This window comes from Macrosteles quadrilineatus, unplaced genomic scaffold (genome assembly GCF_028750875.1).
Source record: "Macrosteles quadrilineatus isolate MER2022 unplaced genomic scaffold, UCM_ALF_1.0 Scaffold_2__2_contigs__length_208266976, whole genome shotgun sequence".
NCBI classification, from domain to species: Eukaryota; Metazoa; Arthropoda; class Insecta; order Hemiptera; family Cicadellidae; genus Macrosteles; species Macrosteles quadrilineatus.
Window position 1 is genome coordinate 87,137,970 of NW_026542595.1, and position 23,508 is coordinate 87,161,477.

The 23,508-nt window shown below is 33.1% G+C and overlaps 1 protein-coding gene and 1 long non-coding RNA gene across 3 annotated transcripts in view; one reads left to right on the forward strand and one right to left on the reverse strand.

Moving 5' to 3' along the window:
- The window catches only part of LOC128987997 (probable cytochrome P450 301a1, mitochondrial), a 66,161-nt gene that overhangs the window by 27,751 nt on the left and 14,902 nt on the right, over nucleotides 1-23,508 (reverse strand). For both annotated transcript variants that reach the window (XM_054409160.1, XM_054409161.1), the window contains exon 4: nucleotides 3,396-3,512. In XM_054409160.1, coding sequence (XP_054265135.1) covers nucleotides 3,396-3,512 — 117 coding nt within the window. The remainder of the gene's footprint in view (nucleotides 1-3,395; nucleotides 3,513-23,508) is intronic.
- Nucleotides 1,617-23,138, forward strand: LOC128987998 (uncharacterized). The gene is made up of 4 exons (XR_008490312.1): nucleotides 1,617-5,341; nucleotides 6,642-6,707; nucleotides 7,525-7,617; nucleotides 23,024-23,138. It is a non-coding gene; the product is annotated as an uncharacterized LOC128987998 (long non-coding RNA).

Genomic DNA, 23,508 nt, shown 5'->3' on the forward strand with positions numbered 1-23,508 from the left:
ATTGAAAGATTAACACTGATATTCATCGAAGATACCCAAGTCTTTATAAATTGACAATCGCCGGCCTTCTGGTGAAAATGTGACAGAAGGCGGACATTGACTCTGGGTTGCAGGATTGCTGCCCGACCCAAACCGACTGAGTTCCGGCGCAAAGCCAGCACTCGCACTATACAAAAACACTGAGGCGTGACATTGGTGGGACGCTTGGCGTACAAGTCACGGCTCATCCTAACCAGCCGGAAACAACAACTTTGGGGTGGAGGCCCTCAGCCACCACCAGCTTTGGCGCGGAGTATAATTGAACGCGAGTTTTCTTAAAGTTGGATTCTTCGTTCAACTATGTTAGCCGCCACTCATCGGCTGGTACAGCAGATTCCCTAGTGATTTGTTCTCTCTTTTTTTAAGGGAGTGGAGGGAAAATGCTTTTACGCACACAGGTAGCCAGCCTGTAGTGTGAGACTCCTGAATCTTACACAGACTACTCCCTAAAAATCCCCTCTACTCTGTTGGAGACCTGGAATTGTTTGTCACATTACTTTAAGTCAGGCCAACATGTAACCTAACCTCAGGGGTTTTGGCATTTAGATACTTACTTAGATACTTTAGATTGCCTAGTAGAAAGATAATATTTATGACATATTTTTAACATATTTTATTTTTAGTATCATGTTTTTAAAATACTTCTTTATAAATATAAAAAATCTAATATTTAAAAAAATAGTTTTTAAAATTATTTTATTCATTTAGTTACAGGACTTTATGAGAAGGAATTCCTCGCACACAATTGTCATGGTTTGATTGCTTTGATCCACATAATGGATGATGTAGACTTCTTCACATATACTGCAGGCCTACAAAACCTTTCATTAAACGACATATCTGCGTTTCCATTTAAGGAAGAAATATGATTGGAGGGAGCAACAAACCTTTGGAACAGATTAGCAGGAGATTGCTAGAAAAGTGTAACTTGCTAAAGCAAAGTACATGTAGTGCTACCAATGTCAAACCATTTTTCCCAAAGTCATCTTCACATTGCAATTCCCTCTTTTGACTCTTTGTTCAGGTTTTCAGGTTTCGAAATGTGTGTTTCTATCTTTTTTCATCTCTGTGCCTGGACAAAATCAGTGTTGTGGCAACTATAAGGGTGATGTTATATTGGCGGTGAACTTTGCATTCGCCAGAGAGTCTAATGAAATGATAACCATCGGTAAATGATTTACAGTAAAATAAAGTTTAAATGAAGAACCTCTTCTGCATAGCTCAGTATTAGGTATATAGAGATGTCTTTTGATCAACGTCGACCGGAGCTGGACAGCGACTTGGACGTCCAGGATATGGAACTGGACAGGGAGATCAAAGAGTTCCTGGGGCTAACTGGGCGTAGCACTACCGGGAGGACCTCAGACCCGTCCTCCTGGAACTCCAACTGAAACTAAACTTATAGGGACATTGACTAGATTAGGCAATGTAGAACAAAATAACACATTGATTGTTTCTACGTTCCTAGACCCTCGTTTTAAAACATCGTTTAACAATATAACTGTGACTGAAAATGTTAGAGGAATGGTTGTAAACCTAATTGCACCCGGTTAGGAGCAAGAAAACCAGACTGAGCTGCAAAGCAAACAAAAATCTAAAGAAGATGATGACCTTTCTCCATGGGCTTGGGTGGATCACAAGCTCGCCACTACACCAAAAGTGAATCCAGTTTCCAAAGGGCACGTTGAAAACCGGCGTTATCTGGAAGAGCTACCCCTTGACCAGAAAAAATCCATTGGAATGGTGGAGACAGAACAATTACAGCTACCCTCATTTGAGCCAAGTTGTTAGGGATAAACGTTGCTGTTTGGCAACATCAGTACCTTGTGAGCGCCTGTTTTTAAAAGCAGGCTACATTTTAAAAGAAGACTGGAAATGCAAAAAAATGTAAAACCAGCTGGAACAGAGTTCAAACAGGTATTGCAAGTAAGTGGATTGAATGTGAGACTTGTAAGTGCTGGTTTCAAGCTAAATGCATTTCCAACAAACATTGTACGGACTTTTGGTTTTTTTACGGATTCTGAATTCAGATGATTCTGACTCAGAGGATGAAATTTAAATTCATTTGTGAAAGATGTGCATATTTTGACTCTGACATTGATGGTGCGTTTTTCAGCAGCGCAGACAATGAGGAGTTTTAAATTGCTAAATTAAGGCTTAAGCTGTGTCTTAGCCTATTTTGTCTGGTGAATTTTCAAAGTTTTATGAAGACTTATCTTTAGACAAGAATAGCTTAGGCGTATTCATAAAAGTCTGGGGTATTAAATATTTATGAAAGACTGATCTATGTTTACAAAGGTTGATGTTATACCATTAGAAGACTAATGTTTAGAAGACATGTTTTAGAAATCGGAGGAGACTCGCGGCCTACAACACAAGTATTACCTAGGAGACGGCGACAGCTCGTCTTTCCCACAGTAGCAACTGCAATGCCCTTTGGTCAAGATTTCATAATTAAAAAACAAGAATGTATAGGTCATATAACGAAAAGGATGAGAAATAGGCTGATGACATTGAAAAAAAAAATGGGAAAAAACTGCATTATCGGATGGGAAGTCTATTGGTGGTCGCACCCGTTTGACAGAGGCATCAACCTTAAAAATTCAGTATTACTGTGACCAGGCTATTAGGAAGAACTGTTCCAGCCTCGAAGACATAACAACTGTCAAAAGAGCAGAATACTTTCACCTTTTAGCTTCGGACGCTATTATCTCTGCCAAAAGAACCCGAGACATGGTGTAAGTACCGAAAATCAATTATCACACAGGAGCCCTATGACCATAGTAAGCCTTCTTCCAGAAGTTGTAATGAAGAAAATAAAGCCAATATTTCAGGACCTCTCCAACCCAGACATTTTACGACGGTGCTTAAATGGTGCAACGCAAAAACCATGCGAATCTTTGAATAATATTATATGGTCCACAATTCCAAATCAACTTTTGTCATGAAGACAACTTTGGAGACAGGAGTTTATGAGACAATTACATCCTTCATTAAGGAAAATATAGTAAAATGCCAAATTCTGTCTAGGCTTGGTATTGCTCCTGGAAGTAAATGTGTTAGATATTTATAAATCATTCTAAAGAAATCTATATTTAACAACAAAACCTGCACAAATAATTTAAATTTTTTCACCTTGTTTTTTAAAAAAATATCCTAATTTGATAACAATGTTTATATTATTCCGATGCCATTTTATTCAGTAGTGTAGTGAAAAATATCGTGCAAATTTCTAGAGAAATGGTTATGCAATGTTCGGGAATCTTTACAACACATTTGGGTTTTGGTATGTTTGTAAACTAAGCAAATCCCACTTTCCACACTTGTTACGAAATATACTATTTAACTTGGCTTACCTTTGTATAAAGTATTCCGTCACTTCTTCGATAGGTTTGATGTATTTCCGTACTGTCTGCAATTGTAAACATGGCTTTTGCACTTTAGTCCTAAACTCTCTCCATGGTTCTCCATGCCTGTAATCAAACAATCTGATAAAATTTAATTTCAGTTGATTATACGATAGTCTGCTTTAAAAATTGCTACTAGAAAAATGTATATAAATCAAATGATTGCGGCTTTGCGGTAAAATAGTATACATTGAAAGAATTAAAGACTACAAAAGAATATACTATATTTTCTATGATTTTGCAGGTTTTAGGTATTTGCAGAAAAGTGAATAGTCAGGTTGGGTAGCAGGAATATATTTCAGTTCTGGCGGAGAGGCTGCAATTTTAGGTGGTTATAATATACAAGTTTCTGAACCTAAAACCGCCCAGACCCCAATTTTTAAGGACCTCGGTCGTCCGTAATGACGTCATCAAAATGGCGGCCGTAAGAGGATGCTGGGTCCCCATGAATTAGCTATAACGACCGAATGCCTGAACCGATTTTCATGAAATTTGGCACACAAGTGCTTGAATACATTATCTCAACCTGGGTTGAAAATGGTCAAGTTTCATCAAGTCATTTCCAAATGGCGGCCGTTAAAACCTAAAATAAAAAAAAATCATTCAGTGTTTTGTGTTCTCAATTCCCTCCAGAGATCTGCAGCAACCTATTCACTTCCCTTGCAATAAAAGGTTGCATTACCGTCTCTGCATTTCATGGAATAGGCAAAATACCCCCACCACAGCCAACCTGCAGATCTTCATAGATCTATCTACTACATAGATCTATGTTGTATCCTTTACTATAAAGCGTAACTATGCTGCCGGCTAGGCGGGAATAATTATCAACTGAGCTAACCACACCCACTTAATTTAGCCTATTTTTCAGACAATGTACAGAAGTTGACAGAGGGCCAATGTTGCCCTTTACAAGGTCAGATATAGACACTGATGACAACTTAAAAAGAAAAGCAAAGCCAAACAAGAAGTATTTTTTAACTTATCACCTTCCTCATCTGAGTCTTCCCTCAATTCGAGTGTATCTCATGACGATGAACCCTCATCAAAGAAAGCCAAAAAATGTCTTTGGGCTCAAACTGAGAAGACGTAAAATGAGGTTAAAAGCAGCCCATGTTAGATGCAACCTTCTAACTATAGATTATGTAAAACAGAAGATTAAGTTTACTGGTGCTTAATATTATTTGAATTACTGCTATTAAGGTTGTAAATTCCACTTAGGCCTATGTACAAATATGCTTTTATATCTCTATCTCTAAAACTATGTTCATCTTATTTATCATTTAATCTTCTATATTGTCTGGTTTAATTTATTGACGTATTTCCCATTGGCAAGAACTAGAATATTTAATTATCAAACTGTTGTTACCTTTGCCTTTTTTTAATGCAAGAACAGTGGTTTTGTTTTTCTTGAAAAATAAGCATTTCAAATCAAAAGGGTAGCCTCATATTTCTTTAGCTCAAATTACAAACTATGACTATTACATGATGCGTTGTTCAACAGTCAATCAATTTGCTGAATATAGATTATTCTGGATCCAAACACAAACATGCAGATTCCTTGTACTTAAAACTTAATTGTATTGTTAATATAGCAAAATCAAAACCTCCAAATCTGAATGGTTTTTATTTTAAAAATTAAACCTCTTGTTTTTTTCAGCATTTGAAACTATATGCATTAGAAACCAAAATTTTATCAAAGAGATGCTATTGACTATTAGGGGAGACCTAAGCAAACTCCAAGAAAAAATTGCAAATGTTGAACAAGCTAGATTGATTACAGAAGTCCAGCTGACACAAAAAGTGTCAGAATTTGTTAATCACTTGCCCTGTAAAACTCTTGAAGAGTTAAATGAACTTGAAGAGGAACTGGCTGACAAAAATAAGAAACTGAAATGGTAAGTATTTCAAATTCTTTTTCAATGTTTAGCTTAAACTTGATTAGCTCTCTCATTAGATTTTGATTATTTTGCTGGAAAGAATTACTAATTTCTGTATACCTTATCGGTTCCAACAATCTTCTAATAACAGATTAATTACTACTCTTTGTTGTTAAGTAATTAAGCTTTATATATTTGGATTAAAAGTAAAAACAAATATTTCATGCAAGAGCTACATTAAATATCTGGGACTAGAATTGTTTAGTATACTGTATTTAATTTATGAATTGATGTTGAAGAATCAATAGTATTTTGTTGATGATCGTAATTGATAAGCGCCAATAGATGAACTTTTTTTTAATGCTGCTGGCCATAATGATAACATTTGCTTTATGATACTAGCTTATTCGCTCATGCACTATTAGGAGTTTCTCAACATTAATCTGGATAGCCTGTTTTATTATATTGTACCTAATGATTTTATTTAAATCCCCTAACGTTACTGACTTCTCAGTGTTTTGTTTTTCAAGCTCAGTACCTACATATCCTAATTTCCCATCAGCAGACAGTTGTTGTTGTTAATTTTCTTTATTGGGTTTTGCAAAAAATATGAATCTACTAGCAGAGTACCCGTCCTTCGTACGGGGTTGGAATATGAGTATATAATGCTTATTGCAGTCATACTCAAGCTTTGCGTTTGCAATAAGGAAGGACAAGGTTTGATCAAATTTGCTTTTTTAAATTTACAGTATTCTATAGTATTACACATCTACCATAGCCATAATGTTCTACCATTTCACCTAAACAATAGAGAAAAATAAATTATTAAACAATTCGCAAAATATAACAAATTATTCATGAAATGAAAAACATAAACATAACTGTAAACAATCCTACTTTGACAGTTCTCATTGCGAATCACAGTTTTTTGTTGCTGCTTGGTTAAAATTAGCTGTTTTCATAAATGCAAAAAAAATATAGTGCTGCACTCTGTTGGTAAATCTTATAACTTTTTAGTACTTTTCCATATCATAGAACCAACTTTTTTAGTTGAAACAGCTGACTAAATTCTTTAATTCCCTTTAAATATGAATACTCACAAGGTTAACATGGGGAATTACAGAGCCACTGGGGCGGAGCCCGAAAGGATTTTTGAGATAAGAATATGCCTATATGTTAATCGGGAATGTAAGCTATCATCATGCTAAATTTCAGCCCAATCTGTCCACTGGTTTACGAGTGATTGAACTTCAAACACAAAAACTTTCACATTTATAATATTAGTAAGATCATGACTTTATTTTTGTTTTTTCTACAGATAAATTATCTGGTAAGAGTTGGAGGAGCCAATGCTGCTGACTGCTGCGTCTCCATTACCGATGAGGTAGCCTGCAAAATTTCCAGCAAATTTTTTTTTATAGGGGGTTTCTATAGTTGGGCTGGCCAAAAAGGAAAGAGGGTCTTTTCAAGACTCAAATTGAGAATGGCAATATCAAGTATGTTTCTATCAATCTATCATGTACATAGACATTTTTCCAGAAACAAAATTTTATAAAATTTATTATAAATAATATTCAGTTCTTATTTTTTTTTAATTTTTTTCTTATTACAAGTTGCTCTCCAACCCTAGTGGGCTTAACAGAAGTTGAACCTGTGATTAACCTCCTGATTAAGCTCCTAAACCAAAGTTTAAATTGATCTTTTGCTAGCAAGGCATCATCATTTTAGTTTCATTTGTTGCTGGTACAGCTTAAATGTTTTAGATACAGTAATTAGCATAGTAATAAATATATAGGCCTATACTTAGCCACAGCTTCGTGTTGATAGAATATTTTGTTAAATTTGGCTAGAATATTGAGCAAAATTCTACTGATATCCTCTCAGTATAAAGTGAAATAACTAACTGTTTTACGATGGAAATTGATTCCTGGTATCTGAGGTAGTCTTGATCGAGAATAAATAGAGAAAAATATACATCCTATAATCAGGATTTACTTCATTATGTTGCTAATTTATTAAGAAACCTTAGGTCTACTTTTTAAATATTTAAACTAAAAAATTTTAAATTTTTAAAATGTCATCATGCACAATTTTGTGTTTCTCTCATTACCGCACATCAACAAAGTGCACATATCTCTATAGTAAATAGTTAATGGGTTTTTTCATCCGAGTTTGTGTTGATTAAAACTTTTTTTTTTAAGCTGTCATTGGAAGCAACGGAAAAGGCTGTAGAGGGCGGCATCAAAGATTGGCACCGACCATCCACAAATCGGCTCCTGAGTAAACCAAAAAAGGTAATATTTTTAAGATTAATCATTTTTCATACAGTTTGGACTAAGCTCGCAATTGTGTTTTGTTGTGGTATGTAGCCTAATCATGACAATCAAAATATAATTGATTAGTCAATTGTTTATTTGCTGTTTAACATTTTTCTTATCAACCGTTGTATGATTGAATCAGGGCATAGGCCTAGATGATGTTTTAACATGTTGAGTGTGGCCTACTCATTGCAGGACTGGCACGCGCGGCTGACGTTAAACCACCTAGCATTCATAACTCTAAAGTATTGTCCAGTATGAGCTCAGCCTTGCACAGGGAACATTTTCAGATCCGACAATTTCATCAGTGGGTACTGTTCCAAATTTATTGCAGTGTAGGGTTTTGTCTTGGGTTTAGAGAAATTGAATAGAATAATGATAATTACTGTACTGTAGTGTGGAAGGATGCCAACCTATATTGCTTGATGCCTTTATTGCGTCACTTTTTTATGGCGTTTTCCGGGGTTTCCCCCCCCTGCTTTTTCCCTTAATTTGGCAATACTGAGGGTCTGCTAGCAGTTTTTTTTAGTGCTGCTATCTGTTGGGTTCTTGTTGAACTACGTCCATATTGACAGTACATGCAATAATATGCCTATCATTTGGATGTAACTAAATTTAAGCGTTTTTGCGCACTCAACCATGCAGCACATAGCCACCGGCCACGGCCAGCCATCACGTAACCACACCTACCGTGTTAAAATTTGATACAGCATTGTTTCTTTCCAACTTCAAGCCTACCTACGCTGATGTCCTCTTATACTAGGGAAAACGAGAGTATGCAGTTGGCGGCAGCCAGTAGCAAGACTGGACTAGCACGACGTTGACGTTGCAACATTGCCCATTCACTAATTCTCGACACTAATTAAAATATACTAAACAATATTTTCAAATCAGCTGGTATTATTAAATTTGGCAACACCGCACTGTCCTCATTGGCTCCTTCAAAGTCACATGGTAAATAGGCTTCTACCTCAACTGCAGACTCTCGTGGACCGTACTGTAGTACACATTTCTTTACCACATTTGAACTGATAAAATAATATTGAAATAAATAAAAAACTTGCCTTAAATTTTTTTTTACATAGGCCTAACTTAATTTTGTTAGTAGTTCAATTAGTCGTAAATCCTATTTTTTATATTGGTAAATTTTTGCACTATAAAAATAGAGTAGTGGTGAACTACCGGTATGACCCCACTTTAGGCACGTTTTTCCCATGTTATTCTTATGGGGATCATTTTTTAGCCACCAAATCCAAAAATCCTGATCTTCGCCTGTACACCCCAATATAAATGTTCAATACCATTGTACAACTTCATTACTATTTCAAATCCACATGCATTCACATGTATATTCTCAAAATCATCAACTTGACAGTGCGAGGTTTGCACGTGCTCCCAGCTCACAGCGTGCTCCCTTGGACATCCTTAGTGGAAATCCATGAATTCTGACTACTTGGGAACCCAAGCCATTTGACATACAATAAATCACCCTTCCTCCTAATTACCTTTTCTATTAAATACATGTCTTTATATTTGGTCTTTAACAACTCCTCTGTATAGAAGCCTCCCCTGATTATATTGCCATTTTCATCTTTCAAGATATAAGTCACAGGCTTTGTATTTTTAACTTCTGCTATTGTAAATAGCTCACCTGTCCAATTTGGGGTATAACCTTTACTAAAAACATGTTTATACTTGGAAATTCTCACGCTATCACCCACCTTATATCTTGGCTTCTTAACTTGCACTACTTTAGAAGTCAACCTCTCATGCACATATTTACTATTCTTAATATTCACTTGGTTAGGCTTCATTCCTATAGATCTATGCACCTTATTATTATATTTTCGAATTAACTTTGGAAGTAAATCCAACCATTTATAACTCCCCTGAGCACTAAATTCCCTATATAACCAATTCTTTAAAGTTCTCTGAAACCTCTCCACAATTGCAGCCTTAGTTGTAGAAAATGTGTGATAGTGATTAATATTTAAGTTTTTCATTAGTTTGCTAAAATATTGATTAAAAAATTCTTTTCCATTGTCAGATTGAATGTTTTTAACCCCCTTTGGTAGAATGGTTTTAATGGCTTCTGTAACCACCAACCCTGTCTTATTCTTTAACGGAGCAGCATAAGCTTTTTTAGAAAATGTATCTATTAAAGTTAAAATATATTTATTGCCAGAATTTTCTCTAGCATAGTTTTGCATATCAATTAAATCTATTTGTAAGGTTTCATTTATACCTAATACTTTAAAAGACCTTCTAATGAAATTCTTTCTTGCAGGCTTATGAAGTTCGTATGCAATTTCATTCATTTTTTATAACATCACTCTTTCCTTGTACTGTAAATATATTACCATTAGCCCCAATCAATAGATTATCTTCCATTCTTTTAAATACATAGTTTTCTGGTATATAAGGTCTATTATCTATATACTTAAATCCACTCAAAGATGTAGGGTCGGCAACTAATAAATCAGGATTGTATTCCATCAAATTAAATTTTCTTCCTGCATATACAAATTTTGATCCATCATAATACATAGCTTGTGACATTAAACAAATATCATCTAAATATTCCCCCTTTGGCAGATTCCTTATAAATTGTTTTTTGGCATCCCAACATTTTTCTTTTTTATCAAAAGTTATAGTCTGTTCTTTTGTAACACAGTCAGTGTCATCAACGGCGGGTTTTACACGTACTAACCTTTTATTATTAAAATCCCAATAGCCTGCTTCCATTTTTGGAACTTGTGAAACATTCACAGCATCTTTACTATCTGTACCTTCCATCAAATTGCTAAGTTTCTGTTTCTTAGCATTCCAAACACCATTCTCAGATTCTAAAAATTCATAATTATTATCATCTTGTATAAATTTACCATCTTCTTTTCGTATTAAAGTCTGTTGTAAAGTGGGCACATCATTTAAACTTTCACCCTTTTCCACATTAGTAATTTTCCGTTTCTTAGCATTCCAAACACCATTCTCTGATTCTAAAAATTCATAATTATTATTGTCTTGTACAAATGTACCACCGTCTTTACGTATTAAAGTCTGTTGTAAAGTGGGCACATCATCTAAACTTTCACCCTTTTTCACATTAGTAATTTTCTGTTTTTTAGCATTCCAATTTTTATTCTTAGATTCTAAAAACTCATATTTAGTTTTACCTTGTAAAAAGACATCACCTTTTCTAGTTAATGTCTGTCCCAAAGTTGATACATCATCTACAATCTCCCCATCTTTAACATTACCAATTTTACGGTTTAAACAATTCCAACTATTGTCTTTTAAATTTAAAGTAGGTTCATGACTAGCCCTGGGTTCTGCAGGCTTATTATATGGATTATATAAACAATAAAATTTATCTATAAACATATTTTTATTTAATAAATAATACCACTTTCTCTCAATTCCTCAATAATGGAATCTATTTCATTATCCACTCCTGAGTTACCGGCTTGGCGACTTAGCCAAAGAAGTCTTAACCTATCTACAAGCTCATTAGGATCATCCCAATAAATATAGTCTATTTTATTACCAGTCACTTGTCTCAAACCTTCACCAACAGATTTAAATAGAGGTTTAATTATATTAAGATATTTAGTATGTCTATTACTTGAAATTGGTGCACCATCTTTGTAACTCTTTAAATGCCCATTTGTAGCTTCCAAAATTTCTTTATAATTTTGCAAATCAGCCGGAGTATAATCCTCAGGTTCTTTTAAAGTTAACAATTGCCACAAGCCTTTTGTCCCCTTGTAAGTTTTATTTGCAACTGTAACATCATCATTGGCAATATCAACTTCCTTATTTCCAATAAAAAATTTATTTGCTTCTCGTCTAATACCATATGTAGTGTCTGTCATACTACTTTTACTGAGGTAATTTCCTAAATAGTCTGATGCTAAAAGACCAAAATCTAATTTCTGTGGGGTGGATTGTTGTAACCTTGGTATCATTGATATTCTAGATGGAGTCATTGGGAGTATCTCCATTCGAGGCCTCTCTGTTTTGGCGATTTTTTTTAATTCTTGTAATGGCTCTATTAAAGGTTGGAATGTTTGGAACCTCTCTTCAGCCTCTAGAAACTTGCCACGTTTTAAAGCTCTATATTTCTCTCGTATTTGATTTGCAGAGTCAACCAATTCTTGTTGAATGTTTTTCATCTTTTATTTAAATTTTATTTATCTCATTTGACAAAGGATTGTACTCAAACACTTTATCATGTATTATCAAACAATATGCAGATGTATTTGCTGGTACATTTTCTGCAGTTTCAATCTCTAATTTAATATCAACAATTCCTTCCTTCACTGTTTCGTTCTGCCTAGAACAATCTATTACAATTAGTGGATATTTCTTCATAAACTCAGCCCTACTAATCATAGGATCTGGGATAGTATTGTAGTAAGTCTCTCTAAACCTCATAAACATCTCATAAGCTTTAGAGACATCTCCATTTTCAAAATCGAGATTTAAATCACTATAAGGATAATATTCAGAGTTTAGAAATACTTTGAGATTTTTTAACTTACAGTGATCAAATTCATCAGTTCTTTTTCGTGCACTATTATCCCTAGCTGTTTGAAAACCAAATATAATATACCTAGGCTTCTCCAAACTTGAAGATGTCTTTACTGACCATGTATGTCTTGTAGTATTGGGATATGATGGAAGTTCATGCAACTCTAAACTTCTAAATGCAATTTGCAAATTTTTATTTTGCAATAACATCTTTTGTAATTGTAACTTCTCCCCATCTGATGGTGTCACATGTGGCATCACCCATTGAATTGAGTTAAGTGTAATTTTGGGAATCATATCAGCAGTGCCACTGGCTGGAGGACTAGCGGTTGTTAATATACAATTCAAATCATTTTTGGATCTTTTCAACACCAATTCTTGTTTGACATTTACTAATACCTTATTAAAATCCTCAAATACACCCATTAACAGCTCTAATGGCAAACATGTACTAAACTTACCACCTTTATGGAACTCTTTTAAATTTGTGTCAGAATCAAATGCCACATTTGACAATTTAGTAGTTTTATTGTAAGAGCTCAATATTTTCATAAGACTAGAAATTCCTGGGTTTCTTACAATGTCTATTTCTTTACCTGCAACTTCGTATCTAATTTCATCAAATAAGAACGCAAATGCATTATTTATAAAATGACCTTTATCATGATTTTCAATTTCTCCCTTAATATACAGATAACTCCTACATGGGAGAGTTAGCAAATCTTGATTATTAATACATATTCGAATTTCATCAGAATTATTTATTGCCAAAGTGTTGTGGGGAACATAGGAGTGATTTGTAATTTTAACCACACTATCGTCGAATTGGGATTTCCCTGTAACATCTAGAAAATCTTCCATTTTTATTAATAGAAAATTTTAACTTTAGTCCTATTGACTTTAGGAACCTAGCATTTTGTACACTTATAGATAGCTGCCCACTCTTATAAATTCTCATATCTTTTTTATATGACAAGTAATTGTAGTTTCTTCTCCGTTAAAGTCAATTGCCTTGTCGTGCTGATCGGCAAATGTAATACTGACAACATCTAAACTTCTCTTATTTACAGGAAAATATATAATATTTCTTGGAACTTCAATAATTTTGTAGCCAGGAGGAGCTTCTGGATAAAAGCTATGTATGGTGTGTGATTTGTTGCCATTTAAATAGGACCCATTTGCAATATTACATTTTACTCTAATCACATTTACATTATTAATGTTTATTTTATTTGTAGATTCAAACTGAACACCAGGAGTAGAAACACCTTTAAATCCCAATAAAACAGACCCTAAACACGGTTTTGTAAAATCAAACACGTGGCTAGAAAGTAGTGTAGCTTTCATAGTTTTATTATTAGCTGTAAGGAAAAAGTCTGGGATTTGCTTTTGAATTTCCTTTGCAAGCTCAACCACCTCATATGTTCCTTCAGAAATTTCTATTGTAACTGGAGCATTGTGGTCATAATAGAAAACATCATCACCTTCACTAATGGTTAATTTGTTGCCCTTAAGTTGATTTAATTTTGGAATAAGCCCTTTAAATAAAAGTTTGGATTTAGTATTAATTAATGCTTCTCCATTTTTATCTATTATAACTTTAAGTTTACCATTTAATAACTGGTTTAAATCATCGACAGAGATCTCTCCTTTTGGTAATGTCATTTTCTCTACTTTGTAATATGTTAAAGTATTTAGAGGTTTTTTAACATTAAATATAGAATTATAACTTTGAAAATCTACTAATCCAATTACATAATCATCATTTAATTCAATTGGAGGAAAGAACACTGACTTTAGCTCTGGCTCTGTACCCGAAAATGTTATTGTAAATGAATCCATTTTTATAAACAAAAATTTTTTATGAATGATAAACATAAAATTCCACAAATAGAACTATTTAAATCTTGTATTTGATCAGTTGTATAGAAAATTTTATGTCCCTCAAAATATTTAATTACTTCTTTTGGAGGTTGGATTCCAAATGGGTCAAAATAAATTACAATATCTTTATTTTTACGATATGCTGTCCAATGTGTGCCAGATGAGCTATCTAAATTAACTATTCCGCACTCTTTTACTCTTGGTGTTAGATTTTTTAGCTCGCTTTTTAGGTACACTCCCCGGAAGTGAGGCACGTCTTTTGCGGCCTCTAACAGCTGGTAGTTGTCCATCTTTTTTATTAAATTTTAATCCCATTCCCATTTTTGCTTTTGCCTTCATCAAATTTGTCACGGCATAAGCAGCTGCTCTTTCAGCAAGATTTGCGTCCTTGGCCGTTACTCTAGTCCAAGCTAAGTCTGCTAATCTCATGTCTGCTTTGTTCCGAGCAGCGGTATCAGGATTATTCATGTAGAATATGTCATGCTCTTTACAATAAGAGTCTAGTTTATTTTTTGGAGGTACATTTTTAGCTAAATTCTCACGTACATTCGTCCCAGGTCCACAGTATTGATATGATGGTATGTGAAGTGGAAATGGAAGGTTATTTATAAGAGTATTCAATAACCCTCGACCCCTGTAAGGCTTTAGAAATAAACCTTTGCCCTTTTTACATGTTTTCTTATTATCATTTTTTACCATTTTTATTATATAAAAAACGTCTTTTATTCAACAAAAACATAAATTTAAAATATCACATACTAAGGAGTATATACCAAAGAAGTTGGGTCTATTTCCTACCAATATTCGATGTGTTATTTGTGGTCCAAGTGGAAGTGGGAAGACGGTTGTAATTTACAATTTAATTGTAAGAAAGGAAGGATTAAAATTTACAAACTTATATTTAATATCTAAATCTTTAGAACAAGAAAAATATAAAAAAATAATTGAAATATTTAGTTTGTGTGATGAAGTGAAATTACACACGTTTACTGACTGTGAAATCACACCAAATGATGTAAAATCACAGTCAGTTGTTGTATTTGATGACATAAATAGTCAAAATATTACACAATTTTTCTCAATGGGTCGACATAAAAATATTAACTGTTTTTACTTGTGTCAATCTTACAGCAAAGTACACAAACATTTACGTGATAATGTAAATTTCCTAATATTATTCAAACAAGATGATTTAAATTTAAAACATGTATATAACAATCATGTTGGTAATGACTTTTCATTTAACCAATTTAGAAATCTCTGCCACCAATGTTGGGATAAAACTAAATATGGCTTTTTTGTAATAGACAAAGAAAGGACAAAGAATAATGGCAAATATAGATTTATGTTTGATCAATTTTATAATGACCAAGAGCAAGGGTGTTGATGCCATCTTCTAGAATAAACCTCTTGTCATCGTCAAAGGATAGTACTTTCTTGTTCATGGTCAAGGTTTGAAGATGATGATTTGTAGATTTAATTCTTGTCACATTCTCATAGTAATCTTGCCCAGTTGCAAGACAGTTTAAATAATGTTGATGTCTAAGGAGATGTTTAACTGTAGCACTATCAGCTCCTTTAGCTTTTTTGACCTCTAAAGCTTGCTTGTCTTCTTCATATAACCATTTTAGAGGAATGTAAGAGTATAACTTTGGTCTTAAACCACAATATTCATACATAATATGACCATCTAATTCGTCTTTAAACTTTCCAGTGACTTTTTTATTTTTATCAGAGTATAAGAAATGGTCTTTACTATATCCAGAGGTATCAAAATAGTGTAAGTCACATTCTATTTCCTTGTAAAAGTCCTCTGTAACTATAGCATACATTAAAGAATCTGTATCTGTCATTAGAAATCTTTTATTCTTAAATTTTGACATATAATTATAGTGGAAATCATACATTATTACTTTACTAATATCCAAAATGGTCATTCCCAAATATATTGGTTTATTAAACTTTACAACTAATTTATTTAAATGTATAGCATGTAAATTGTTATCAAACTTTTTGCTACAGTCAAACCTTGGATTAGTGATATATTTTGTTAATAGTGACTCATCCTTGAGATGTATGTCACGAAACTTTCGTTGATTCATAATTGTTCGACCAAAGAGACTATTATTTAATAATTTGTAAAAGTCTTTTTCAAAATCATTTTTAGCCCATTTTCGTTTTTCAATATTAAAATTAATATAGGGCGCAAGCCATTTTGATTGTCTAAATTTTAAAATTCTGTGGTATTTTGTAACAATCAAACCCAATTCCTCATATTTTTGTAATGCTTTGTAATGTAAAATATATTTAGTTTTGTCATTTAAATTAGGTATTAATTTGCCATTTATTTTCTCTGGTGCTAATGGATAGTCATTATGTAAATCATGTAAGCTTTTATCATATTTTAAATCAACTTCTAAAATGTATCCAAACTCATCATTTTGATTATTTTTGTATATTTTGTAGTCTATCTCATTAGTCCAACGAAATCCATCCACAGGTAGTGGCTCACACATAGCTGTGGAGTATAGCGAGTTACAATCTAAATATATTAAATACACACTCTCTTGATTGGGGTCATAGTGTTCGCCCATATATCTATTATTGGCTTTAGCGTAACGTGTAGAAATCATACTGACTCCTCCTCTAATCGCACTTTCTATAAACAAATGCATGTCAATATCTTGAAATAGTTGTAATTTTATACCAGTCATTCTAAGACAGGCCTCCCACGTAAGTCCAGGAAGTGAATACATATGTACGGGGTCAAGTTTGTAATCTTTTAAGCACAGGTCTCTAAAAGTCTCAAAGACATCAGCCAGTAGCAATACATCTGTTTTAAGATATAAATCATGATATTCTTGTAAATTATTTATATTAAAATGTGTCCAGACATTTTTAGCATGTTCATATTCATTGGGAGAGATATGTTCTTTAGTTAGAGTACTGTAAAATGCTTCTATAGGAGGGAGATACTCTGCAAACTTATCTGGTCCCGTCATATATTCATAGGGAAATACACCTTTGCGTTGTAGTAGTGGATTTTGTATGAATCTAAATGTGTTTAAATTGGAAGCCAATTTATATAATGGAAGGGACAGAAAGTTATAGGAATCTAAAAATACTAAATCATCAACTGAGAATGATATATATTTTTCCATATCTTTGGCTATGCAATTTAATTTACAATTATTAAATTTTCCTAAGTGTTGCATTATTAAATGACCATCGTAATTTTTTAAGTTATGGAAGAATACTGGGATTTTCTTTGTTACTTTATAGTTTAAATTACAATCATTGTGGGCAGCTCCACGGTATTGCCCAGAGGAATGGCAATGATCTCTCACCCTATCAAAATATAGGGGTTTTTCACAAATGTGACAATGTGTTGAGTTTTGGAAAGATGCCTCTTGCTCTGGAGTTATTACAAGGGGAATATATATCGACATTTGACTTTTAATGAAGTCATAAGTCTCAAACAACCTTTTGAAAAACACATCCATAACATTTGCACCACTATACAACTCTTCAGATATTATCTTAGAATCTCTTACTACAACAAATGCAAATCCAGATGGAGTATGGTTGTTAGAGTTTATAAAGCATTCAAAATCTGCATAAATCACAAATGGGGCTTTAAGTTGATATTTATAATTTTTAAATTGTAATGTATCTTGTTTAGACATTTCCACTCGTTGGGCATCAAAGTTTTTACAATATGTTGCATGACGTTCCAATATATCATTAGTGTAAAAATGTTGTAAACAAAATTTGCAAAAATGCTTCTTATGGTCATCTTTTGTAGAGTGGAACATTAACATATTAAAATCACGAATTAAACAGTAATGTGATTTACGACCTTCTTGTAATAATAATAAATCTATGTGAGTATTTCTATTTAGTTTGGTTGTTCTTAATGGATATATACATTTCTGGTCTTCAACTCCAAATACATTAACACTTATATTATTCTGTCTTTCGAATTTATCTATATCAAATATTTTTACGGGATATTTTATATTTGTCATATTTAACTGACTTACGTAGGGTACATAGTTAGAGACCCTTTCAGCATGATCATTAGCATTCCTTGGATATAAAGCTGCTAAAATTGACCAAAGAAAGCATTTATTATCCAAATTTTTTATATTTAAAACTGCTTTTGTCAATTTAATACTCTCTGGTGTGGGAATGTATGATTTTGGAGTTAAGGGCTTATACTTGTAAACATGTAACTGCCAATATTTAGTATGGTCATAAATCCATCCACTGCCTTGGGCTTGATATTTGTGTATAGATGCATCAATCTTTAAAAGAGCATTGTCAATTTGAGGCTTTAAATCTCTCTTCTCAATAGTTAAGGTGGTAATGCTTCTAAAATCTGCAATACATTCTTTCTCATTAACTAATTTTCCATTTTGATCCATAGAATATTTTATAAATTTGATTCTCCTTACTAAAGTCCATTTTATCGGCAGAGGACAAGAGTGAAGAGTATTTTTAAGTTTAGTTTTAATCGATTCACCAACAAATTTAATCATTGTATATGGACATTTGTTGCAAGAATGTACATGTCTTTTAAAATGACCAACAACATTTCTTTTACAGAAACTACAAGTCTTGTGAGTTATTAATATATGAGATTTTAGAGCTATGTTACTATCACAGATTAAATTACAAACTTTACACAGTTTTACCTTGATTTGATGTATCAAATTGTAGTGGCGAATCAGGTTACTTTTGGTGGAGAATGACACAGAGCAGTGTTGACATGTAGCCTTCATTTTATATATGTAACAAAAAACTAGGTTGGCATCTTCTATATAGTTGAAATTACATTTTAACAATTTCAATTAGTGAGAAATAATAATTTAAATCAGAATTTTAAATGTTAATATTCAAAACAATTTTATACAATAAGATTTTATAATTGCAATTTTCAAAATCAAAACTAGATCAAAAATTAAATTTGTTAAATAAAAAATACTTTTTAGCAATTCAGAATGTTGAGTCTACATTTATACAGTGTGTGCTATAGAGAAAACTACCTATGTTACCTCTGTTACCTTAATGAGTGAAATTCAGCTAATTGTATAAAAATCAGGACTTGTTATATTTTAACATAGTAGAAGTTATACAAAAATGACAAAGTGTCATGAGAGAAAAATAATATAAGTTTTAAAGAAAAATCCTGTAAAATTTTTTCTAAGTTCAAAAATAGGGATTTTAATGTTTAAGTTTCACTGCCATAGTAACTGTTGAGAAATACTCTTTAGTATAAATTACATTTTGACAATTTCAATTAATGAGAAATAATAGTTTAAATCAGAATTCTAAATTTCAATATTCAAAACAATTTTATACAATAAGATTTGACAATTGCAATTTTCAAAATCAAAACTAAATCTTAAAGGTTAAATTTGTTAAATAAAAGAATACTTTTTAGCAATTCAGAATGCTGAGTGGAGCGACACAGAGCAGTGTTCATGTAGTCTTCATTTTATATATGTAACTAAAAATTAGGTTGGCATCTTCTATATAGTTGAAATTACATTTTAACAATTTCAATTTGTAAGAAATAATAATTTAAATCAGAATTTTAAATGTTAATATTCAAAACAATTTTATACAATAAGATTTTATAATTGCAATTTTCAAAATCAAAACTAAATCAAAAATTAAATTTGTTAAATAAAAATACTTTTTAGCAATTCAGAATGCTGAGTCTACATTTATACATCGTGTGCTATAGAGAAAACTACCTATGTTACCTGTGTTACCTTAATGAGTGAAATTCAGCTAATTGTATAAAAATCAGGGCTTGTTATATTTTAACATAGTGGAAGTTATACAAAAATGACAAAGTGTCATTAGAGAAAAATAATGTTTTAAAAATAATAATAAAAATAATAAAATAATAATAATAAAATAATAAGTTTTAAAGAAAAATCCTGTACAATTTTTCTAAGTTCAAAAATTAGGACTTTAATGTTTAAGTTTCACTGTCACAAGTCTTTTGAAAAATACTCTCTCTAAGTTTCAAATAATAAATACACAGACAGGCAGTCACCTAACTAAGTCATTTCCGCACGAGCAAGCGAGGAAGTGTCCATACAACTGCAATTAATTATACAGACAGACCAGTCTCAGACATTCTATTCGCTACCGAGACAGGGGCGTGGCAGCGTAGGATGTCTAGACAGGTCCACGGTGCCGACGCCTTCCACTAGCCCAGCCCCGCATGTGAAAAAAACTTACCAGAGGAGAGAGATCAAGATGGCTGCGCTGGCTGCGACGGAAGGGGACTTACTGAAGGAACCGGTTTTCCCCGCCTTTTTATATAATTCCCAGCGAGTGAATTCATAAAATAATTTTTAACAATTGCAGTGTATTTGTAAAATTTATTTTAACAATTTCTGGAGAAAATTAAAATATGAAAGTACAAATTTAATTTAACACCTGTCACCTGTCATCACATCAATCACTGTCAATACGTCCGACGCCGCGCGCCTGTCTAGACATCTGGCACCACGCACCTGTCTAGACGTCTGGCACGGCGCACCTGTCTCGGCAACGAATAGAATGTCTGAGACTGGGCTGTCTGCATAATTAATTGCAGTGGTCTCAACACTTGCGCATTCAGGATCACCGAACCTTGGCGGAGGTACCCGAAGTAGCCTTGATGTGTTGTTAGTGTCGCTGTTGAAAGTGAGAAGACCGGTCGCACTCAAGGCCAGCAGCATGCCCGAGTTTACGCAGTAGTTATATATCAATGGTTTACGTACAAACCTCACACTGTCAAGTTGATGATTTTGAGAATATACATGTGAATGCATGTGGATTTGAAATAGTAATGAAGTTGTACAATGGTATTGAACATTTATATTGGGGTGTACAGGCGAAGATCAGGATTTTTGGATTTGGTGGCTAAAAATGATCCCCATAAGAATAACATGGGAAAAACGTGCCTAAAGTGGGGTCATACCGGTAGTTCACCACTACTAAATAGTGTATATTTTTATGTTGTGAAAAGACACATCCTCATTTGATAATATATATTTAATGCTGTAATTGTACATTTTGAAAGGGATAAAAAAAAATTCTGAACATTTCTTCTCTTTAGTATTTCCGACGTTGAGACATTAAGTTATTTTCATAATATCTTTTTATCTTTCTGTTACCATTTCATTGCATCACTTATATTTTTATGTTGTTCGCATTCTATTATACAGGGTGTTTGTGAACTCTCTCGAAAAAATTCATAGGATTGTTCCTTGGGTTAATACAAGAATATTTTACATTATAAACATGGGTCGCCGGAGCCTCGTTGTCCAGCTGTCCGTCTGTATGTGATTTTCACAAACGAATCCATAACTTTCGAATTCCTTAAACGATTAACTTGAAACTTGGTACGTAAGTAGTGACAAGTAAGACTAATCTTTGCACAAAGTATCAGGCTTATAAGTTGAACCAATTCAAAATGGCGGCCATTTAAATTCTTTCTTAAATAACTCAAAAACCATTGATTTTACAAAAAATTTACAAGAATAACTTTTTTTAGACAATTTAATTACAAATCGATTGACACCTTATTTTTTGAGATCGGACAAATATCAACTGAGATATGGCAGCTTTAGTGATACGTGACCACTAGAGGTTAGCTGCAGTGCATACCAGAGCATGCGGCTTAAGTCTGCCACAACAATGCAAGTCTCTGTCCGCTTTATAAGTTATTTTTAAGCGATTTTAGATTATTTCAAACAATAATAAAACTATACATAACCCTAAAAGTTCTTATTCAAAGAAAGACTTTATTTAATAAAGTCAGTTCCTCTACCTTTTTACGCTGAGTGTACACTTTAAAAGTGATGAATAAATAATAACATTTTCAGGTCACAATAAAATCAGCTGATTAGTTGATAAACATACGTTGACTTCACCACAGCTGATACAAATAGTTTGAGTTTTCTGTGTTTATTTTAAAGACAGTAAAAAGGTGTGCAACTTAACTTAGCCATGGTACTTTTTTTTTTTTGTCCTAGGACGCTAGGCACGAGCCTGGGATTGTTTTTCACATTACTTCAGGCTAGACCTAGGGGTTACGGCATTATCACTTAGATAAAATCCATTGGTGACTTGGTGGGGATCGAACCCGGGACCTCAGGGACTGAAGTCCCGCGCTCTAACCACTACGCCAGCTCGCTCCCCTAGCCATGGTACTACTGATGGATAATTTATAAAAAAAATACTTTTAGGGTTATGTTATAATTTTATTATTGTTTGAAATAATCTAAAATCGCTTAAAAATAACTTATAAAGCGGACGGAGACTGTTGCATTGTTGTGGCAGACTTAAGCCGCATGCTCTGGTATGCACTGCAGCTAACCTCTAGTGGTCACGTATCACTAAAGCTGCCATATCTCAGTTGATATTTGTCCGATCTCAAAAAATAAGGTGTCAATCGATTTGTAATTAAATTGTCTAAAAAAAGTTATGCTTGTAAATTTTTTGTAAAATCAATGGTTTTTGAGTTATTTAAGAAAGAAAATTTTAAATGGCCGCCATTTTGAATTGGTTCAACTTATAAACCTGATACTTTGTGCAAAGATTAGTCTTACTTGTCACTACTTACGTACCAAGTTTCAATTTAATCGTTTAAGGAATTCGAAAGTTATGGATTCATTTGTAAAAATCACATACAGACGGACAGCCGGACAACGAGGCTCCGGCGACCCATTTTTATAATGTAAAATATTCTTGTATTAACCCAAGGAACAATCCTATGAATTTTTTCGAGAGAGTTCACAAACACCCTATAAACTTTGTGTGCTTAAATATGGTTACCACATACCTTTTCCTACATGCTAGCATAGAAGTACTGTATGTATCAGTTAGAATATAGGCTATGTAATGTGAGTGTATGAGTATTTATTATTTTTGATTTTTTCTGTTTGATGGAAACCAGTTGAGGGAGGCCAGGAGGTTGGGGATGCGGCGTAATCTCCAGCGGAGTGTGGAATGTTGAACAACCTTGAGGGGGGATTCTGAAAACATCTGAGCCAATTTGAGTTTCATAAATAAAACAGATTTCCTTGAAATGTAAAGTATTTTAACTGTTTTTAATCCTTCAAACTTATTCGTTTGGGTGTAAAAAATAGTATACATATATAGTAAAAACAATAAATTTTCACGTGAAAAACACAAATATGCTGTTATTTTTACGTAAAATGCTCAAAGAGGTAAAACTTGAGTATATACAATGAGTTAAAAATGTGATATTTACGTGAAAAATGTTAAATATGTAAAAATAAAGTGCAATTGAAACGTTGTTTTCACGCCTTTTTTCACGATATATTCACGTGAAAAGTTGAGTCATCTGCACCGTAAAATGATGAAAAAAACGTAAAATTGATAATTGTGCACGTGAAATTCACGTTACGAATGTACAGG